At 34.0% G+C, this 23,233-nt stretch overlaps 3 protein-coding genes across 4 annotated transcripts; 1 reads left to right on the forward strand and 2 right to left on the reverse strand.

The window, feature by feature from the left end:
• Nucleotides 1–4,349: 4,349 nt before the first annotated feature.
• LOC112789785 (uncharacterized) lies at nt 4,350–6,216 on the forward strand. Of its 2 annotated transcripts, none has more exons than XR_011878341.1 (2): nt 4,350–4,734; nt 5,453–6,216. XR_011878341.1 is itself a non-coding variant. In XM_025831826.3 (2 exons), the coding sequence occupies exons 1-2, from the start codon at nt 4,919–4,921 to the stop codon at nt 5,883–5,885; spliced, it is 516 nt and encodes a 171-aa protein (XP_025687611.2). In that variant the 5' UTR covers nt 4,790–4,918; the 3' UTR covers nt 5,886–6,216. The 2 variants fall into 2 exon arrangements, 1 of the variants encoding a protein (XP_025687611.2); XM_025831826.3 differs by lacking the exon at nt 4,350–4,734 and adding an exon at nt 4,790–5,001.
• Nucleotides 6,217–11,210: 4,994 nt separating this feature from the next.
• On the reverse strand, nt 11,211–13,091 carry LOC112774240 (protein FAR1-RELATED SEQUENCE 5-like). Its single transcript, XM_025818457.1, has 2 exons — nt 12,003–13,091; nt 11,211–11,864 (listed from the first exon to the last, which is right to left on the reverse strand). The coding sequence occupies exons 1-2, from the start codon at nt 13,089–13,091 to the stop codon at nt 11,211–11,213; spliced, it is 1,743 nt and encodes a 580-aa protein (XP_025674242.1).
• Nucleotides 13,092–14,715: 1,624 nt separating this feature from the next.
• Nucleotides 14,716–15,320, reverse strand: LOC112774257 (3-ketoacyl-CoA synthase 4-like). The gene has a single exon (XM_025818458.3). The coding sequence runs from the start codon at nt 15,241–15,243 to the stop codon at nt 14,716–14,718; it is 528 nt and encodes a 175-aa protein (XP_025674243.3). The 5' UTR covers nt 15,244–15,320.
• Nucleotides 15,321–23,233: the final 7,913 nt, after the last annotated feature.

Here is a 23,233-nt window from a genome sequence, read left to right on the forward strand (position 1 = left end):
ACAATAATTTTTTTCAAAAAGTCTCGCAAAACATACTTCATTAGACGCATGAAAGTGCTATGTGCATTAGTTAATCTAAAAGGTATTATGAACAACTCATATAGCCCATGTTTTTGTTTTAAATGCAGTCTTTTACTCCTCCCTTATAATTTGATGATATCGACTTTTCAAATCAATTTTAGTGAATATGCATGCACCATGTAATTTATCAAGCATGTCATCTAACCTAAGAATAAAATACCGATACTTTACCATAATCTTTTTAACTGTATGACAATCTACGCACATCCTCCAAGTACCATCCTTCTTTGGAACCAACAAAACTGGGACAGCACATGGATTCATGCTCTCCTTGATGTGGTCTTTGGCTAATAGCTCTTTCACTTGCTTTTGAAGCTCCTTTGTCTTCTCAGAATTACTCCTACAAGATAGTCTACTTAGAATACTAATCTCAGAAATAAAATCAATATGGTACTTAATCCCTTATTGTGGAGGCAAACTAATTTAAACCTCAGTAGAAAAAATATCTGCAAATTCTTGTAACAAAGCAATAAAGTAATTTGACAAATTTGGGTTAAGTTTAATGTCAGATAATAAAGTGTCTCTAAATCAAACAATAATTATAGCTCTCTTGCGTACTAAAGAACTCTTTAAATTTTTTTTTTTGCAAAGAAATCTAATTTTCTCTCAACTCTCTCATTTTTCTTTTTATTCGCACTATTCTCATGGTATGCACTCTTTTCTTTTTTTTTTCACTCACCTTTGGACATTTTGGTATATTCTTTTCTCTCATGACTTCTTTTTTCTTAGATTTTTCTTTTACCTTACATCCCATTTTCTCTTTGGTATCATGTTGAAGTTTCAATTAATCAAGGTGAATCTCGTTAGGTGATAATGGAGCAAGAGTGAGATTATGATCATTAAAATCAAAAGAGAACTGATTTGCCTAACTATCATGGAATACTCGACGATCTAACTCATAACGTCTACCCAATATTAGATGATAAGCTTGCATTGACACCACCACACAATACTTCATCAACATACTTTATCACAGAGAACACAACTGTAACCTGCTTGTCAACTTTTATCTCACTACTGCCATTCAACCATTACAATGTATATGATTTAGGATGTCGAACACATGTCAGTCCAATTTCTCCACCATAAGTATATTAGCCACATTAGTCCAACTTCCTCCATCAATAATTAAACTACACACCTTTTCACCCACCAAACATCTAATGTGAGTCTTGGTGTTACTCTAGGCTATCTTCTTTCACTTGTAAATTCAAAATACTCCTAACAACAAAAGATTTACTGTGGACTGCATAATTAACATCACCATTAGAAGGTGGCATACTATCATGATTAGAGTCATCACCTTGATCAGAGTTAGACACGATATCACTTCCTCTAATAACCATCATCTACCTATTCCAGCAATCACTAGCATAATGACCCAAATTATGATACTTATAGTATTTAATATTTTTGTATCTAGAGGTAACAAAAGAAGAGTTAGAATTATCTTTCTTTATTGCAGAATCAAACAATTTCTCTTTAAAGTTAGCACCCTTAGTCTTTGTTGTGTCATCATTACGAGACTCTGTGTGAATTCACTTTGGATTAGTATGAGACAATCTCTTTGCTGTTCTTTTTGGTTGTTGCCTCTCCACCTTCACTATCATACTGACTAAATCCTCTATTTTAATATAATGATGTAATTCCACCACATCAGTAATAGCTACATTTAAACCACATATAAACTGTGTCATAGTAATCTCGGTATCCTCTTTTATATTCGCTTTAATCATAAGCATCTCCATTTTCTTATAGTAATCTTCAAATGAATTAGAGCCTTGAGTCAACCTGTGTAACTTTTGATGCACTTCTCTATAGTAGTAGTACGAAGGTACAAATTTTTTCTTCATAAGGCGCTTCATATAATCCCAAGTTTCTACAAGGTGATCTTCATTCCGTCGTCTTGTCTTTACTAGTTCATCCTTCCATAGCAATGCATAATAAAAAATGCAATTGCTGTCAGCCGAACCTTCTTTGTCTCAGAATAATTATGACAAATAAAAATTCTTTTTGCCTTACATTTCCACTCCAAATAAACTTCAGAATCATTTCTCCTTTTGAATGGTGGTATTTGCATTTTGATGGCATTGATATGGCTATCATGCCTTTTGTTTCGAAGTGTGATAATTCCATCAGAGTCATCATCAAATGGTTCTTGATGCTGAGATCGATTCCTGAAAGTAACATATTTAGTAATTTTGGACAATGTTTGTGTCACCTATTGTTTCCATTCTTCAAATTCATTCAAGCGATTAGTTAAGTGTTGAATGACCTTTTGCATCATGTTTATATCAATTAGAGTATCTTCTCAATGGGTTGACATAGTAATGAACCTACAAAAATGTTATAGAAAGGACATCACAATCACTCTCTCACGTGTTTCATTCAAGGATGGACACAAAAGACACAAATGACACAAATAACAGTAGAACAAATTGAACAAAGAAGAGATTTTTTTATCAGAGTAAAGAAAAACAAATATAGATTAATAAAAATTATTTTAATACTTGAATTTGATACCAAACGATACAAAATGGAACCCACGATAAGACGAAAATAAAAAAATGGACTCATCTACCTCAATTGAATTTCCTAATTCAATAGTTAATGGAATCACTCTACCTCTCTTGTTCACACATAAATTTCTCAAAAAACTCAAAGAAATTCTATTCATCAAAAATTAAGAAAAATGCCTATATGGTTTAGAAATTTTTATACCTCTTAATTTTAAAATCCTAACTCATAAATTCACCAACATAAAATGGGTCAAATTATAATTAGAACTAAAATAATAAAAATAAAATAAATATAAATTAAGTTTTAAAATAAATACTAATAAAATGATGCATATTTAATTCAAATTGACTAATGAAAATCTTTAATACAACTTATAAATAGTATGACGTTTGGTTTTTTATAATTGTTAACTATTGTCTTAATCAATTCTTAGATGTATATTTTGAATAAATAATTTAACCATAATTACAAGGTGTTTGCTACGGCACGATGATAAATATATACGTACCAATACGTTTAAAATATGGACAAATAACATCAAGACAAGTGGAATTTATTTTTCACGTCAACATTTAGTTTTTTCTTTTTCAAATATATAATATATCACCACTTTTACTAAAACACCATTTTAATTAAATAAAAATAAAAAATATTTATTTATTTAATTTTATAAAAAGACTTAAACATCCTTTCTTTGTTTGATTAGACAAAAATATCCTTTTAAATTAATCAAATTTTAGAATTCAATTAATCTTAATTTTATAGATTCAAATAATTAAAACAACAAAACAAAAATATATTAAAAAAACAAAAAATTAAAATTATTCTTCATCAGTATTAAACATATTAAAAAAATAAAAAACTAAAATTGTTCTTGTCTAGTTCAGAAACCTTCTCACGCCTTGAAGATTTCAGTCTTCTTCATCTTATTCTCTCTTCTTCCTATCCTCTCTCTCTCTCTCTCTCTCTCTCTCTCTCTCTCTCTCTCTCTCTCTCTCTCTCTCTCTGCTCCTCTTCTTCTCTCCTCTTCCTATCCTTAGCTCCACACAACGCCTAAACGCGAACCCATCCTTTCCATCACCCTCGAGCTCCTCCTTCCTCTCTCCGTCATCGATCTCACTCCTTCACCTCCGTCCATCTCTTGCCGCCGTCGCCGAAACGAGCTTCGAAGCCACCGTCATTATCGTGCAGCTCTGTTCCACCATCGTGCAGCTACTGTTTCAGCTTTGAAAGCACCGTCGCGCAGCTCGGTTCCATCGTCGCCAGGCTCACCTCCTTTTTCCGTCAAGCAGCTCTGTTCCATCGTCGCCGGCGCTATCTCTGTTCCACCTGTCATCCCTTCGGTCGTGCCCTTGTCCCCCTCTTGCTCAGGATCTGCTCTGCTCTGTTCTAGGGCTTCTAGATTCCAGGTAATTTTTTATAACAATTACTAAATAATTGTTGTTAGTTAATTTGTGAATTTGTTATGGGGTTGAATAATTGTTGAATAAGTGTTAATTAATCTGTGAATCCTACTGTTTTTACTGTGAATTACTCCATTATTAATGATTCTGATAAACCATTGTTGAATAAGTGTTAATTAATCTGTCTATAATACTGTCAAGAGTATGCTTAACTTATTAGCATCATTCTTATAGTTGGATCTTTCAAATTGGTTTCCGAGGAACTTCAAAATTTTGAAGTGAATAATATCTCACATTCTCCTTTCATTTCGCTTTTTTACAGACGAAAATGGAAACTATGTGCCCTTTAAACTAAGGTAACTTTTCTCTTAACCTTACTGTCCAAGCTATTTAAATTTCATTTTTCAGTGATCTTCTAAACTTAATGACCCTGTTTTCATTTTCCTTTTCAGCAATGGAGGTTTGACAATCTCAGCACAGTTTTTCTATCATTGATCATTCTTTTCATTTGAGTTTGATATCAAGACAGTGAAGGTAAGGACTTTGTGCTGTTCTATTGTTTCTGCAGGGAAAGGTCTATCCGGTGGCGTTATTGGTGGAATATCTGTTGGAATAGTAGCAGCACTTCTGTTATTGGTATTTTGTGTTTATGTTAAATGTTACAGAAGAAAGAAGATGTGGAACAAAAAATTGGTAGCTAAAGATTCCAGCGAGAACTTTGTTCGCCAAGGTATATGGATGTCGACTTATATTTTATCTAATAGCATGCTTGGATTAGTAACTCTTATACATTGTCCCTCTTTCTGGCGAAACCTCTCATAATGCCAAAAACAGAACTTCAGCTTCAGATGATACTAGTATTATGGGTGTTAAGGTAGAAAAATCAGCAGAGTTTTCGTATGAGGAACTAGCCAATGCCACAAATAACTTTAGTTTGGCTAAAAAGATTGGTCAAGGTGGTTTTGGTGAAGTCTATTATGGAGAGCTCAATGGCGAGGTTCATAATTTCTCTGTGTTACTAGTTTTGATTACAAGTATTTGAAAGAAAAGTTGCATATATTTTTTTATTAATGAGAAACTAAATTGCAGTTCTTTTAGTTGAATAGATGCTGCATGCATAGTCAAGTTTTATGTATGATAATACTATTAGAGCATGATGAACTGTTTTCCATCTATTCAATTTCTTTTGGCAAACTAAGGATTAAAGTATGCTAACTATTATACATTAACTAAACTTGCAAAGTGTTGGTAGTTCTTTTTTTTCCCCATTAATTTAGTACATAGTTATGAGTTTATGAATGTTGAAAGAGTATTCCTTGATCTTCATCTCCTTGTTTCCAATTAGAAGCAATAAAAGTAGAAGTTTTTCAGTATTAACTTCACACATTCACATTCTAGAAAGGAAAGTGAGCTTTTTAGATTTAATAATAAGATTCTCTTATTTGCAGATATGTATATGGAAGTGTTTCTCCCAAAATAGATGTATATGCTTTCGGAGTTGTTCTATATGAGCTTATTTCTGCAAAAGAAGCTTTGATGAGGAGTGGTGGTGCATCTGGTGCTGAATTGAAGGGCCTTGTGGCTTTGGTGATTATTAATGACTTTGCTATGGAGTTGCTTCAGATCGAGAAGCAGCGCAAGGACGAAGCTCGCAGAGAAGCCCTTAGAGTTGCCAATGAGGAGCGCAAGAAGCTCAAGGCCGAAGCTGCGCAAATCAGGGCTCAGGAGCGCAAGATCGCACAACAAGAATTCAAAGAAACACTCGTGTGTTTTTTCTTTTTCTTCTTCCCTCCCTTCTATGAATTTCCCTGTGCACACCAAGTGTTCGATGGTTTGCTTATTTGTTGGTTTGAGCTAATATGCACGTCAAATGTTTGTTAATTAGTCTCAATGGATAATTAGGTAGATATATGTGCTCAATGTTGTGTTCGTGCAGACGAGGTGCTTGATCTAATGACTGAACTACTTTTGAAATAAGTGTTGTTTTCTTTCTTTGGAGCCATAATGGCTTGTTGTTTTCTTTTTTTGAAAATTGACTAGGCCTCAATTTGGCTTTGATTTTCCTTTCTGTGATATTCTTTTGCTTGGGCCAAATGTAAAGGGTTAGATTTTATCTTTTGCATTTGTATACCACACTATTGATTGACCCTTGTTCATTGTCATTGTTCATTACTTAGCTACGTAATCAACATTTCTAATATTATTGCCTTTATGGTCTTTGTTTTGTATTTAGCTGTCAGTTGGTTCATTCTGGTTTATACTTTACATTGCTAATCTGTCAAAAAATCCAATAATAAAATAGGAACTAGTTTCATATTTGATTATGCAACATGTAGAAACAATAAAAATAAGTCAATAATCAGCTGACATGGAGTTTGGAGGTATAGTTTTTATATTTTGGAAGTCTAGTTTTCGAATCTTTCAGGTACGCTAAAGAGATACTTCGACCTATTGTTGCACACAGCCTTGATTTCATGTGTTTAAGTTAAACCTCTTACAGTCTTTTGATGCGCTTACTGATGTGTCATTCTTATGAATCCAGTTAAAAAAAAGAGCTGAGAAACTTGAAAATTGGAGGATGAAGGTCAAAAAGCATGGTGAGAAGATGGCAGAAAAGAAAGAGTTGTTGCGTCGACAAAGCTCAAAGTGGATCGATGAAGCTAATCTTGAGGCACAAATATTGGAATCCATCGTTTCCTTTCACTGAGTCCCTTATACTTCCACATTTGTTATGGTTGGGATCAATGTTGTGTTATCTATTACATAGAAGTTATATTTTTGTCCTATGTTCAATCAAGGTTGCATCATGATGCAAATAACTTATGCATTCGGAGTATGGTTAGCCACTGCTACATTTAAGATGCATAATACACATGGAAATAAGTCTGGATATTTTGGGTTAGTCTGGGATTATAGAGCAAGTACTAGCGTACCAAGTTTGCATGCTTGAGTATGAAGTATTTAAGTAATAGTGACTGAATTTTCCTTTTTGACATTCTCTGAAAATTAATCTTTACTGTCATCAGTATTTATTTTGGTCTAGTGAGATGGAGAACATATTTCATAGTTAGACCATTTTTTGAGCTACATACCTATTTCAAGTGACAACCAGGATTATGAAACCACTGTATATTGTTTGATCATAACTTTAGTTATTTATAACTAATCTATAACAAATTAAAGAAGCAATATCACAAGTGAAATGATGTTGATTATCCTTAGTCTCCCTTCTTACAAATAAAGAGAAACAAAATGTTCATCTAATAAATTCAGAATAACCTATAATTAAAAGCATCTTCACATAGTTCTTAATTAAAACTACCGCCTACTAAGTTATCATAATATATAGAAAAAGAAACTATCAGATCAAATGCAATAAAACAAAAACATAAAACTACACAAAGATTGTGTGAAGTGAAGCAACACTCTTTGTGGGTGTGTTTCATAAACCACATTCGGAAATATTTGTCACTTTTACACTATATATGGCAGAAACTGCAGAAATAGACCTTCATTTCTTAATGAAGAGTCATAGACTTACAATGAACTTCCTCTAGCTTACAGGGTCATTAGAAGATACACTTAACCTCTTACTAGTACATTATATGAACATGATGCGACCAGTTCAATGTGACTCCTCCGCATTCGTCGTTCTTAAAGTGTAACCACGAATGCCTCCGGCGAAATTTTACATGTGATGTTGGTGTATATATATACCAAGGTTGCTTCTTTCAAAAATGTAAAAAGCTTCATAGCAGAAAAACATCCTAGCTTGTATTTATAATATCTTAGAATAACTGGAAGAATAAACTAGTAGAACCATCACCAAATGACCTCAAGTCTGCTGGTTTTACCAAAGCCTTGCACAATGGGCAGGTCCTTTCCCTCTCAAAAGTTGAGTAGAATGTATCACTCCCAAAAAATGAGATCCAACTTGGAGTGCGTGGCCATAAAGCCGAGAATTCAAAGTAGAAGCGGGTTATAGATTTGTTAGCCAAGCTTTGGAAGCTGGAATCTCCATGACCTCCTCTAGAAGCACTTTCAGAATCACTTATGATATGACCTCCTCTAGAAGCACTTTCAAAAAGCTGTTGAAAATCAGGAACTGTTAAATTATATCAAGACAATAAAACTACAATACAAGTAGATAAGTCTACCGCATTAATTGCTTGCTGAGCTTTCAAGGATTCATGATGAGAACTTCAAGGAGAAACCAGCAACGTATTAGTCTCTCAAATTACCCATAGCACAATAATTTCTAACTACAATGGGAAATAATGAAAATGGAAATACCTTGAGAGAATAGCCATGTTAAATGAAGAGAATGACTTCAGATCCTGGAATCAAATAAAGCATATAAGAGACATGAAACTAATAACCACCCAGAAAGACAATTTAAGGAAAATGCTTGATCATCACCGTAGTCAAAATGTATCAAAAAATGAAAATAGAATTGAAATTGCAACCAAACAGGCCCTAAAATCCTGTTTTCTAATTTCACTTTTTCCTTCACAAATCTCAAAAATAAAGAAGATTGAAAATAAAAACTGAAAATAGAAACAGAAATGCCAACCAAACATGCACTTTCTTTCCCCTAGAATTCGCAAACACACCCTAATAAAACACAATAAAACTCACACAACCAGCTATCTACATACCTGTATTGATCTATTGGATAATAATGAACCTAACTTCCAAGAAGGGATCGTAGAAGATGATCAGTAGCCCCATTAACCTGTCATTGAGAATAAGAATAACCAAGGTCAGACATGTACTAGTAGACCATTATCAACAAGCTTGAGAGAGAATAAAACCTTCCAGGATGGTGACTCAAAAGCCAAGAAGACAGCTTCTTTAAATCGATCCTTATAGCGGAGTATTGCCGGACCGCCAAAAGTGATGCCAACTGATAATATTTTTAATTGATAAACTCTTATAAACTGATAAACAAAACCAGTCATTTACCATCCAAAGGAAATGCTCAAGTAGGGCTAGTTCGAACTACACATAGATCCAATCCATGCCCTGAATTTCACAAACACTAAAGTAATGCATCAAAGCAAAACTCCATGAAAAGAAACATATCAATAGCATCACAGTCACATTAATCGCATTATTTGACTTTTTTAAAGTCAAAACCAATCCAAAACATATTAAGATACATACATGTGAATCTAAATAGACATATGAGCCGAGTAAGTTTACCTTTTTTCTCTGATCAGACAGCATCTTCAAAACTGAGCATAAATGAACCTTTAATTATTTAACCAAAAGTTGCATAACCAGCCCCTTCTCTCGGGTGTAATCCAAATCACCCGAACTCCCACTTCCACTTCAAACCCCAGAAAAAAGGGAAAATCAGAGTTGCACTAGAACTCCTGCATCAAGAGGGAATGATCAAAATGCAAAAGATTTTGGTAACAATGAAAAAGGCAATAACCACTTAGCATTTTGGTAACAAAAGGCAATAAACTCTTAGCATTTTGGTAACAAAACAAAAGATTTTTCAACTGAAATAAAAAATAACGGCAAATGAATAGACTAAACAGCATACAGATAGAAAAATTCACAACCACCTTCTTATGCAAGGAAACAGGCAAGCATTGTTTATAAGCCTAAACCAGTACAAGTCATGTGATGATAAATAAATATTTGAACCTTAATCATTTAAAGAATCTTTACAACTCATGAAACAGCTTGAGTTATATGAGAAAGTGGCAAGAAATTTAACTTTGTTAACCAAAATATTCAACTTCTTGGCAGTTATTTCTCTCAATAACTGCATAGAACTGCTATAGAGCTTTCTTTGACATGAAGCTAGCAGAGAATTTGATAAGTAAATAACTCAATTGGAACTTCAAATTGTATAAATTAAAAATATAATATATAAATTATAACTCTATGGCTTTTTGTTGTTGATGATATCATTCAAAAGTCCAGCCCATGTATTGCTATCACGGGGTCTACTAGAATACGATGAGACATGTAAAAACTGAGGATATGATGTAATTCCGGCAGTAGAAGGATATTGGTTGAAGTACGCCATACCATTTGGAACAGGATGAAAAGGAATAGGGAGGACTCCACCATAAGATTGATAAGGAAGGACCACTGGATAATGATGCATATGATATTGTGGCAATCCTGGTATCTTGGTTGTGGCTGCATCTGGAACTTCGGTCGCTTCTATTCCTGATGTGTTGGTCTTATCTTTTAATGTCTCTTCACTTAGACTGATTTATTCGGTCTAAACATAAATCACAATTTTTAAATAATTACGATACATAATTTATGCAAAGTGTTTGTCTCACTCACCCTTAAACTCTCGGTTGCACTTATGGTATTGGATTAATATAATTTAAATTCAAATTAAGACTTTAATTTTCCTTCTTGAATTATCTAATATAAATTATTAGATATGCAAAATGTTACCTTCTATCGACTTTTTTTGCCATTTGCTCTAATCTTCGGTGCCTCTGTCAATTTAGATACAGACTTCTTGCTTCCACAGCCCTTGAATTTTTTGTAACAGAATAATAAGAAATAATATAAGCACTACGAGAATAATATGTTGCAAATTTGAATTGAAATGACAATAAATTTGATAGATGGTATAACATGGACAAGTGCTTACTTTAAAATTATTTTTATTGTGCACGGGTGTATTTTCTACTGATTTTGTGTTCTGAGAGGGAGTCTGTTTATTGGCATCACATTCTTCAACCTGATAAAAAAAATTTTAAAAATTTCTCAAAATATAGCATTATTTAATAGTTCTGCGAAAGGCACTAAAATAATAGGTAAGCATAAAGTATATCCTTAACCAAGGCATTATATTAATACCATTTGTTCATCTTCAGCATTTGAGTATTCGGCGGGGGAGTCCTCCTTGGCGAGTAATGGACATGTCCTAACGAAATGCCTGCCTGACTTACAATGCGAACATCTTCGCCTCTTTTGGCCTTTTGGAACCTTTCTTGGAGCCCCTTTTGACTTCACAACAGCTGGATCACCTATTAGCGCTGAAGTGGGGGAAAGCCTCGCTTTTGCATCACCTTTATTTTGCACCTTCGAAATTAGCTTAAGTAACTCACCTGAAATTTCCCTATAGTCTGCTGAATTTTTGGAAGAAATATCACAAAGCTTCCAACAAATAGATGCCATTGCACCGCGTCTAAGTGTGGGCGCTATATCATCAGCGGTGTCTTACTCGCCAGTTGAGCATATAAAATCACTCTTTGCATCTCTTGTCCATCTTTTCAGGATAAGAGATGTAGGGACGCATTTTGCATTGCGATGCTTCAAGACCCCAAAGATGTGGGAGCACGGTAGTCCATGAGTCTCAAATAGCCTGCACTCACACGCAAACAGGTCCTTGTCTTTATTGTAAGACACTTTAAATTCCCATTGATGATTAAAATACTCACTCGTGCTGTACTCAACAATGTCTCCACTATTTGGGCATTCAGTCACATTTAAAGCACCTGCTGCTTCTATCTCATCTTTCACAAGTTTGTAAATATTTCTAGTATAAAGTTCAGCAGCTTGTTTCTCAAAACTTTCCAAGCACGTAGTCAAAACAGGAAACTTATAAAAGGTATCAAAGTCAGCAGTAAGATGGTTGTTTCGGTAATGCCTTAGTACTTCACTAAATTTATGCATGAATTCAAGGAGACTGGTTTTAATGTCAACATAGTTCTTCAATAATGAATGAATTCCTTTACACTGTGATGTAGTTCTTATGCGGCCAAAGAAGTGCTCCTTCAAATATGCGGTAGCCCACTTCATTCTGTCATTATAAATGACCTGGACCCATTCATTCTCGGCAAGTCCATATTTGGATATGATCTCGTTCCATCTCTATTCAAATATTTGTACGGTAAATTGTCCATACAATAATATACTAAAATCGTCCCAAAAATGCTTATTTTTTATATTCTGTACTACATTACAATGGAGATGACATGCACAAAGGCGGTGTGGTATACCAGGAAATACTTTTAAGATAGCCTCTCTCATAGCACGGTCTCCGTCTGTTACAACGCCTCCGGGTAGTTTTCCTGACATGATTTCCAAAAATTCCTTCAGTGCCCACTTGAAAGTTTCGGACTTTTCATCTGAGAGCAGAGCGCATCCAAAGATAGTCGTCTGGCCATGGTGGTTGGTCCCTGAAAATATGACTAAGGGCTTGTTGTATACATTTTTCTTGTAAGTGGTGTCAAAAGCCAGTACATTGCCAAAACATTCGTAATCAACAACGCTTTCTCCATCAGCCCATACCAAATTATCCAACCTACCATCCTTTAAGGTGAACTTTCCTAGAAATAACGGGTCACTATCTGCCTTAGAAAACAGATAGGCCAACGCAGCAAATGCATCACCGTCTTTCACTTTGCCACGCCTAGTCTTACTAATGTGGTTATGTAAGTCTTTGCTAGTAAAACCCACTTTATCATATCCACCTTTTTGGGAAACCATGTAACCCATTATGTGGCAAGTTTTAACATCACATGCTCGCAAGCTGTCTGCTTGTATTTTATCGGCCTCATCAAGCCCACGATTCGCGGCAATAAGATGTCTGTACTTAGGTGGACACAGTGGATGATTGTGTTCACTCTCAAAGACACTGACTTTCCACTTACCCGTTCTATAGTGACGAATGAACCGAATCCTCGCCTTGCAGTTGACACGAGTAATTGCCCTATGCTTCCTTTGCCGATTGTCCCTTTTAATGTGCTTCCAATGTCTTTCTCCTGCTTTATTGCAAACCAACTGTCTTGTATTAATGTTGCCATTAGCATCCACCGTCTTCAAGTCTTTTCGGGACACAAATCCATAGCACTTGGCATATTTGGCATAAAATTCACAAACTTGAGATTCTGTATCAAACGCCAGTCCCAATATGTCTTCGATGGTCAAATCAGTTATCAACTTTTCCAAACCACCAGCATTAATTATATCTGCCTCTGCTTCATATACAGTTACATCCACCATATCATCACTTTCATCGGAACTGCACTCATACTCAACACTTAAATCCTCAAATTGATCACCATCCTTATACGACTCTTTGCCATCATTCTCCATGACTGAACTTAAAATTTTAACATGTTAGGTACTAACTAAATGCTAGGAGAATGGAATAGGCAAAATGAACTAAACTTTTTTTTAACTAAAATTATTGGTCAATCAAATTCTATGAAACCTAAGAGCTATTAGTGCATAAGAGTGTTAAAACAGTTTTTCATACTTAAAAAAATTCTAATAAACACGTGGAAGTCTAAGCTCAACTTCTAGGTGTTTTCATAGTTTTCTTAGTCATCCCTTGCATTTTCTCAACAGGTTCAATTCAATTTCCTTCTGAATTTCTTGAATTTCTGTGTGTGATTGATTTTCCCTTTTTTGCTCTCAATTTCCCATTAGTTTCTTATATAGTTAATTCCTTTATCATGTCTTTCCCAGTTACAGTTTACTACTTGTGTAACTGATTATTCTTTTCTTTTCTTTTTTCCTACAAAAAATCCAGTTTTCTATGAATATGATTATGGAAAAGAGAAGCTTAACATCATTCAATTGTTAGGAAATATGGCTTCGGGCAAAGATGAGACAAAGGTAGAATTCTGAAAAATAAGGCAACATTTCTTGTGAAATTGACTGTATTTGTTGTTGTTAATTACTTAGTTATCTTTTGTAATAATACTGTGCAGGAGAAGATGGCAGAAACCGAGTTTTTATCATCAGTGGTGAAGTCTCTAACAAGAGATGCAGAAGAGAGGAGGGAAGCAGTGGGACTGCTACTATAACTCTTTGATCTTCCTGTAGTTCGAGGGCAAATTGGAAGAATTCAAGGGTGCATTGTAATGTTAGAATGATCTTCCTACTTGAGGTTGCCTTTATTGAGTTCTCTCTAATCATTCTTTCGTTCATTGTTAATTTTGGTGAAGCAATTTTGAGCTTGCAATATGATAATATCTTAGGTTGGATTGATAATTGAGGATAACATTTGTACAGTAGAGTGTATGAACCACTCAAGTTATTTATTTGTTGATAAAAGTATCATCTTTTTCTCTTCTTATCCTTAAATATGTTGGCTGGTTTATAGGTTTAGTAGTTGTATAGTTATATTTTTTCTAGGAAATATAATAAAGCGACCAATTTTCTAGATCAGCAACATAATAAGCATAAAAGTATATCAAGCAATTAAACCTGCAAGAGAATCCAAGCATGCAACTTTTACAAGGCACCCTTCCAAGTTTAGTAAAGAAAGCTTTTGCAATCCTGAAAATGAACCAGGACATCATCGAAAATTAATGAAGAATAGATAATTATGAAATACTGAAACTCAAGAATTCTGTTCAAACTGGCAAGCTGAGATGCTATTATGCTTGGTTTAGTAATTTGTTCTTGCCACTCAGCTCTCAACTACCTCAAAAGCAGTCCCAAATCATTTGCAATAACAGTGATCTATGCTTCATAAACTATTCAAATTATCAAAATCAGAAACATGAATCGCACTATTCACAATCTAGGAGAGGCATACCAATTTCAAGAAACGCATAATTGGGACAATTTATCAAGCATACCAATAATAAATATTCAATCATATACTTATCTAGTTAATTCAATTCATCTATTTTTTTTGTTAAAAACTAAGATGAAAAAACTATTTTTTTCTATAACAAAAGAAGGTGCTGCGCGTTTTGGTTACTGGTTAGCAAGGCTTCACTTTTGCATTCAGAAGCTTCTTAACAACCAAAGTAGCAAAGAACAGAAGCTGTTCACTTATTGGAAGAACAAGAGGCCCCAAAGTTGTGATGTTAGTCTTCAAAGCCCCACCAGCAATAGCCATAAGATCCTTTGAGAGAGAAACACCAATTTTGCCATCATCATCTTGTTCTTGATACACACACCTGAAAGCTTTATCATCAGCACCCTTTTGAGTCCTCACAACATGAACAAGCTTGTACTTTGCTCTTCTCTTAACAGAGCCTTTGTTGGACAACAAAACAGCAGAACCACCAACACGGAACAAACAATTTGGGATCAGAATAGATTTCTTGTTCCCAAAGTACCAATTCTGAGTAATGTTCTCAGTGCTAATAACAACAGCATAAGTGTTCCTATGAACTTGAAGCATGTCCTTAGCAAGATCAATGGCTATAACTCCTGCACTACAACCCATACCACCCAAATTGAAGCTTCTAATGTTACCCCTAAGCTTGTACTTGTTCACAATCATTGCAGAAAGTGAAGGAGTTGGGTTAAACAAACTGCAATTCACAACAAGAACACCAATATCCTTAGGCTTAATCTTTGTATTAGGCTAAATAACTATTTTAAGTATATACTAAAATTAGTCATCAAGATAGAATATAATATTAGAATATAAAATATATATTAATAATGAATTAAATTACACACATATATATAGATTTTTTGTGGTATTCTTTTGATGTCTTGAAAATGATTAAATGTTATATAGATTAGTTATTGTCATTAGATTTATATAGAACCAAATTCTAGTTGTAAACTTGTAATGAACCTACACACTTTAAAATGACTTTAGTATTAATTTTACTTTTAAAAAAATTATGGTTTGAAAATTAAATTTCTAAAAACTGGTTTCAAAAGTGGATTTTTTGTTAAAATATCTAGTTTGAAAATTGGATTTTTAAAAACTAGTTTTAAAATTGGATTTTTGGTTGAAAAAACTGGTTTTAAAAAATCTGGTTTTAAAGCTGGATTTTATAAAAAAAAAACCAAATTTTAGATTTGAATTAAAAAAAACCAGATTTTAGATATGGATTTAAAAAAAACCAAATTTAAAACCGGTTTTATATGTAAAACTGGATTTAAAACCGATTTATAAGTAAAACCGGATTTAAATTATAAAACCGGTTTAAAACCGGTTTTTATTTTTTCAAACCGGTTTAAAACCGGTTTCTCTCTTCAATCCAATTCTAGTTTGGTTTTATGAACCATAAAACTGGTTCTGAAATGGATCCAGTTTGGATTTACAAAAATCCAAACCATGCCCACCCCTAGTATTAGCAAAGAGATAATCCAAAGCACCAAACATAACATTCTCAGATTCTTCTCTTGCAGCAGCCATGGAAGGAGTTGGAGGGATATGATGCATGGCTTCGGGTACATACTGACCGTCGAAGTCTAAGGTTTTGTTCTTGGTTGAGCTTCTGCTCTCTGAACTCGAAGGAAGGAAACTGGAATGGAGATGGGTTTTTCTACTGAGCAGTCTGAGAAGAGGGGCAGAATCGTGATGGAGACAGAGGCCAGGCGACGAACACAACTCAGAAGATGGTGGTGGGTTGGAAGAATCTGCGACGACCAGAAGAAGACGATGGTGACTGAGCGCCCGACAGACGGCGGCAGGAGCGCGATGGAGCAGATGAATACCAGGAACTGACGCGCCGATGTCGAGGAAGAAGAAGCTGCGATTCTTGAAGGAGGAAGAAGCACGGACGACCAGACGACGATGGTAGTGCCTGAGAGCGACGGACGGCTGCAGTCCTTGCGGCGGTGGTGGAGAAGCTAGGGTTTAGGGGAGAAGCTGTTAAGATATGGGTATTCAAAGGGTATTTTTATCTAATCAAATAAAGGAAAGATGTTTAAGTCTTTTCATTCAAATTAAATAAAATTTATTTTTTATTTTTATTTAATTAAAAGGGTGTTTTAGTAAAAGTGGTGATATATTATATATTTAAAAAAGACAAAATTAAATGCTAACGTGAAAAATAAATTCCACTTGTCATGATGTTATTTGTCCATATTTTAAACGTATCGGTACGTATTAATTTATCATCGTACCGTAGCAAACACCTAATTACAAAACCTTCTTTCATTTTTTTAGATATTATTCTTATAACTAGATCAATTGATATATATACAGTTTTCAAATTATTCCGTAAAATTCGTATCATTTATTCTAGTTAGTAAGTGTTATATGTGTATAATATAAAAGAGAATAGTATTTAAAGTATGAAATATCACGTACATGGTATGCTAGTAATAGAGTATGCAAAATTTGTAATCTCATCTTTTTTTTTATGTTTTTTCTGGATATAATCTCATCTTTATCCTTGTTTGTGGCCTAATATGGACCATTTATGATTTATTTTTTTAATAAATGAAATATCCTATGTTTGACCAAAAAAAAAAAAGTTTGCATTAGTAAAATTCTTTTTGTTAAGAAGTAAAAAGTCATATATAAACAATAGGATGATGAATGACATTAATGCTGTGACCCTTTGATCAATAATCGATAATAATGATTACTAAAGTCTTCGACTACAAACTTAAACAAAATGATGATATTAAAGCAAATAAAGCCGAATGATGACCTTATATCGTCATAAAAGATTACTATGGGTTCTCTTTTGACTTTATTAATACACCATACAATACATAAGGCTAATTTTTTTTAATATCGGAGGAGTGTGTGAGTTGTGCTTGGTTATGGTATATACAGGTGTTAGACACAGATATAGAACAGAGAGAAATCGGACCGTCCGAGCTCTTTGTTAAAAAATTCGTTGATTACAAATCGGACCGTCCGATTAGTTTTTGTTTTTTTTTTTTTATTTATTTAACATGAAATCGGACCCTCCGTTAAGAGTTTTTGTTTTTTTTTTAAAAAAAACTGAAAACGGACCCTCCGTTAATAATTTTTGTTTTTTTCAAATTTTCCTTTAAAACAAAACGGACCCTCCGTTTTTAGTTTTTAGTTTTTTTTAATTCAAAACGGACCGTCCGAGTTTTACAAAAAAATTATTTTTTTGTAGATCTCCTCTAATCGGACCGTCCGAGTTCCTTGCTCTAAATCGTTCGGTCCGATTTCAGCCTCCTGACACCACATGCAGGAAAAGCACCCTTATTTTCCATAATGCTGTTACACCCCACCCCTTCCTCTATATTAAAAATAAAAAGCGAATACATAAACACTAAATAAAATAAATTTTGACTATTTAAATTAATTTTTTTATCTTCTTAACATTATCAATACATTATATTATACCTTCTAATCAACGGATATAATCATACATCTTTTAAAAATGACAGCTGAATTTGATTTGTGTGAGGAATAAATAGTGATCTCGTCTTTTTCAAAATTTTAAAGAATTATATTTATATATAAGATACATGCTATTAAAAAAACAAAAAATTATGATTTAATGTTTCTATATGTATTATTTTTTAATATATAATGAGTATATATTTTAGTTATTATTTCGTTCATTGATACTTTTTAATTCATCAATTTGATATGATATATTTATGTCTTTGTATTTTTTAAATTAGTTTTTATATATTCATTTTTATATGTATTTTAAAAAAATTCATTTGCTTTTTTAATAATATTAAAAGTGATATGTCATCTTATAATTCGGTTTTTACTGTGCATTATAAGTTATAATTCAGCCTTAATTATTATTCATTCTGTAACCGACACCTTCATTACTGACTTAATGACCATTATTCTGACTTAATGATCAATGGTCATACCATCAACTCTATTCATCAGCTCTATGTTTATTAAAGGCAGCAATATCTATATACACCGAACATTCGATATACATTCGATATACATTCTAGATATATTCTATATACATTCTTTATTCATAGAATTATTATAATATATAACACATTATGACTTCTATTTCATGTCTTACATTCTATATTCATAGAATCATTCTTATACCTCTTAAACACTTACTAACTTGAGTGTCGGAGTGTCTTTTGTAGGTACCCACCCCCTTGTTCTCTCATTATCGACGTATAACTCATCCTGACGAGAAGCTTGAAGACATTCATCGACGGACGAGCTATACACCGGCCAAACTCAATAAGAACAAAAAGATTAATATATTTAATATTATATTATTATATAGAATATTATTCACCACTTATATAATTATATTTTGATAATTATATTGTGTATTTTATTTTTTTATAAAAAAATATATATTATATCTAAATTATTTTATATAATTAAGAAATTCATCCAAAAATAAGTCCTTTCGTATTAAAATTTTTGGAATTGCCCATAACTGGCATCAAATGGACGTCCTTAGCCTCTTACAAAGAGGTAATGCCTTTATTTCTTCAATCTGAATAAAATAGGAAAGGATGGAGTAATAAGGCTAAAAAAGGAGTTCCAAAAATTACTCGAATGCTCAATTTCCCACTAATGGCATTCATTACGAGCTTGTATTATTTTTTGCTTCGGTTAAATTTGGATTTTCCTACCTATACAAACTTGTTAAGACTTTAAGAATAGTACTTTTTTATTGAACAAAAACATCTTTTAAGATATTAAAAGATTAGAAGGAAAAGTTGTACCATTTTAAATTATTGAAGTGTTTTTTTAATAAAAAATATTGGGTATGCCAAAAATCGGTTTTTATATATTTATATATTGAATATGTATTATTTTATACATGATTAATATATATTTATATTGTTGAGATTAAGAAAATAAAAATAATAATTTGATGATTATCAATATTATAGTTTAATGGGATAAGTATGATTTTGGTCCCTAACGTAGAGGCCGAAAATTTATTTCGTTCTCGGTCTTTTTTCGCTATAAAATGGTCCCCAAGGTTTCAGTTTGTTTTAAAATCGTCATTTTTACCAATTTTATTTTTTTATTGCTAAATTACCCCTTATTAAAAAAAATTTAAAATAAAATAAATATAAAATAAAATAAAAAAAAAAGAAAGAAAGGGATCAGAGAAGTGGGGTGGGTGGGGAGAGAAAGAAAGAAAGGGGGGATGGGGGGGCCGAGAAAGGGGGTGTGGGGGTGGGAAGGGAAGGGAAGCCGCACCGCCATACCGCCACACCGTCGCCTGTGATCCGCCACGGCTCCTCCTCCTCACCCTCACCAGCCGCTTCTTCTTCTTCTTCTTCTTCTTCTTCTTCTTCTTCTTCTTCTTCTTCTTCTCCGCCAGTGCTCTTCCTCCTCGCCCTCACCACCCGTCGCTTCTTCTTCTTCTTTTTCTGTGAACTGGATTTTTTTGTAGAATTTTTGAATTTTTTGTGAAATATTGTTGTTACTGAATTTGGCTTGAATTTGGAATATTGTTGGATTGGGAGAGAGATAGAAGGGGGGTTATGCGAAGAGAAACGGGGGGAGGGGGAGGAAAGGGAAGATGGGGGGTTATGCGTAAAGTAAAGGGAAAAGGGGGAAGGGGTTATGCGAAGGGAGAAGGGGGGAGGGGATTCGGGAAGAAGGGGGCGAAGGGTCTTCGTCGTTGCCGCCGCCATCGCTGCTCTTCTTTGCTCGATGACTGTTGCTCGTCGTCGTTCGGGTGGCTCGCCAGATTTTGCTTCTGCTTCCATCATTCTTCTTCTTCTTCTTTCATTCTGCTTCTATTATATTTGTTGATTTTTTATTATTGTTGTTTCTGGTTGATTCTGATTATGATTGATTATATTATTTCATTGTTATTGTTGTTGTTATTCTGTTTCTGTTTCTTCTCCTGCTTCTTCTATTTCTACTGGATTTCATTGTTGATTCATTCGTGATTTATTGTTGTTGTTGTTATTGTCCTGCTGCTGTTTCTATTTGATTAATTGTTGTTGTTGCTTTTGGTTCTGTTTCTACTTGTGCGTGCTTCTGCATAATTTTGGGGAAGAAGGGGAAGAAGAGGGGAGGGAGGTGCTTCTGCTGGTACTTCTGTATAATTTTGGGGAAGAAGAGGGGGGAGGGAGGGAGGGGTATTTTTGTCTTAAGGACGATTTTAAAACAAACTGAAACCTTAAGGGATCATTTTATAGCGAAAAAAAGGCCGGGGACGAAATAAATTTTCGACCTCTATGTTAGGGACCAAAATCATACTTATCCCGAGTTAATAGCCCAAAAATATATGTGATGTTGATGTTTATTGTATAGAAAAATAAAATGTTTAAAATAGGTCCAATTGCAATATCTAACACTTACTTTGTTCTTTAGTCCATATCTAATGTGTCTAACATTTCAACCAAACACTCTCTTCTCTTTTCTGATTATAACCTACATGACTAACCTCAAAATAAGGATGAAAAAAGTTTTTCATAAAGTTAAATGATAAGATCATATTAGGATTTCATCAAACTGAAAAAAAGAGATCACTAAACTCATTCATCAAAGAGAAAAAAAAGGAAAAAAAATCAAGAGTTGGTGTCAAAAAGTAAAATCAAATTTGATTTGATTCAGAGACAAATCAAAGAAGAAAATTGCCATCTTTGTACAATCTCTCTAGCTTGTTGAAGCTGTCATCTTTCTGCATGTACTATTCAGGTAAGAAGAAGAAAATAGAAATTGCTTTTCTCTGCTGTAATGAGTCAATGGTACAGATTTTTGAAGTCAAAGAAAAAGGAAGAAAGAGAAATAACTAGGTAAGAATTCAAGCCAACTCTAATCACTATTGCTGTCCCATCTCTTTTCTATTTTTCTGCTATGAATTTTAGAAAAAAAGAACAAAGTCAAATGTGTTCTATCAAGCTCAAATTTTGGAAGCTTTACTCTTATTTAAAAGGATAAACGACCAGGAATTGAAGCAAGGAGAGTGAATACACTATTTAGGTCTTCATAGCTTTTGAGCTTAACCTTCTTCTCCTTCATGGTTTTACATTAAATTTTCTATTCCTCAGTTTCATCTTTATTTGTTTTCTTATCAATGGAAAAAGGCAATTACGTGAGGAATCAGTAAAAATTATTGAGAAAAAAAGGTAAAGAGAATAATCTTGAAAAAAAGCCAGAAGTTATGTCAAACTTTTTTGTATGTATTTCTATTTTGTATTCATAATTCTAAGAGGATTTCATTGCTAAGTTGGGTGAGCACTTAGTGGTTGGAAGTTTAGGAAGTGAACCTAGCCAAATCAAGCTTGGGTAGAAGTTTGGTTTGTCCCTAATAGGATTGGACAGAATTTTCTTGAGAATTAGTGTATGTAATCTTTGAAAAAAATAGTGAAAATTCTAGCACAGTTATGGTGGAATTTGGATGTAGGTGACATTACACAAGGTGGTTAATTTAGGATATATGGCTGTTGGTGGACAAAATTGTGATCATCAACAATGGCTCCAAAGACTTGGTGCTCTCAAACATAAATCACACTTTGTCACAACTCCGCACAACTAACCAGCAAGTGTACTGGGTCGTCCAAGTAATACCTTACGTGAGTAAGGGTCGATCCCACAGAGATTGTTGGTATGAAGCAAGCTATGGTCACCTTGTAAATCTCAGTCAGGCGGATTCAAATTGATAGTGGTTTTCGGAAAATATAAAGAGATACTTAATTAAATAATAAAGGATAGAAATACTTATGTAAATTCATTAGTGGGAATTTCAGATAGGTGTATGGAGATGCTGTGTTCCTCCTGAATCTCTGCTTTCCTACTTCTTTCATCCAATCTTTGTCACTCCTTTCTATGGCAAGTTGTATGTAGGGCATCACCGTTGTCAATGGCTACATCTCATCCTCTCAGTGAAAATGATCCAAATGCTCTGTCACAGCACGGCTAATCATCTGTCGGTTCTCGATCATGTTGGAATAGAATCCCTTAATCCTTTTGCGTCTGTCACTAATGCCCAACAATCGCGAGTTTGAAGCTCGTCACAGTCATTCAATCCCGGAATCCTACTCGGAATACCACAGACAAGGTTAGACTTTCCGGATTCCCATGAATGCCGCCATCAATTCTAGCTTATATCACGAAGATTCTGATTAAAGAATCCAAGAGATATGCGCCCGGTCTAAGGTAGAACGGAAGTGGTTGTCAGTCACGCGTTCATATGTGAGAATGATAATGAGTGTCACGGATCATCACATTCATCATGTTGAAGTGCAACGAATATCTTAGAATAGGAATAAGTCGAATTGAATAGAAAATAGTAGTAATTACATTGAAACTTGAGGTACAGCAGAGCTCCACACCCTTAATCTATGGTGTGTAGAAACTCCACCGTTGAAAATACATAAGTGATGAAGGTTCAGGCATGGCCGAATGGCCAGCCCCCAAAACGTGATCAATAGTCTCCTAGGATGGATAATAAAATAAAACTAAGACCAAAGATGTCTAATACAATAGTAAAATATTCTATTTATACTAAACTAGCTACTAGGGTTTACAGAAATAAGTAATTGATGCATAAATCCACTTCCAGGGCCCACTTGGTGTGTGCTTGGGCTGAGCTTGATCTATCCACGAGCTGAGGCTTCTCTTGGAG

Source organism: Arachis hypogaea, chromosome 3 (assembly GCF_003086295.3).
Source record: "Arachis hypogaea cultivar Tifrunner chromosome 3, arahy.Tifrunner.gnm2.J5K5, whole genome shotgun sequence".
Lineage (NCBI taxonomy): Eukaryota > Viridiplantae > Streptophyta > Magnoliopsida > Fabales > Fabaceae > Arachis > Arachis hypogaea.

Coding starts and splice junctions, on each gene's coding strand:
- LOC112774257 (XM_025818458.3), bottom strand. CDS start 15,243: ATGATTGTGAACAAGTACAAGCTTAGGGGTAACATTAGAAGCTTCAAT.
- LOC112774240 (XM_025818457.1), bottom strand. CDS start 13,091: ATGGAGAATGATGGCAAAGAGTCGTATAAGGATGGTGATCAATTTGAG. Junction 11,865..12,002: donor TGAGAGAGGCTATCTTAAAA/GTATTTCCTGGT, acceptor ATATTTGAATAG/AGATGGAACGAGATCATATC.
- LOC112789785 (XM_025831826.3), top strand. CDS start 4,919: ATGCCACAAATAACTTTAGTTTGGCTAAAAAGATTGGTCAAGGTGGTT. Junction 5,002..5,452: donor ATGGAGAGCTCAATGGCGAG/GTTCATAATTTC, acceptor TCTTATTTGCAG/ATATGTATATGGAAGTGTTT.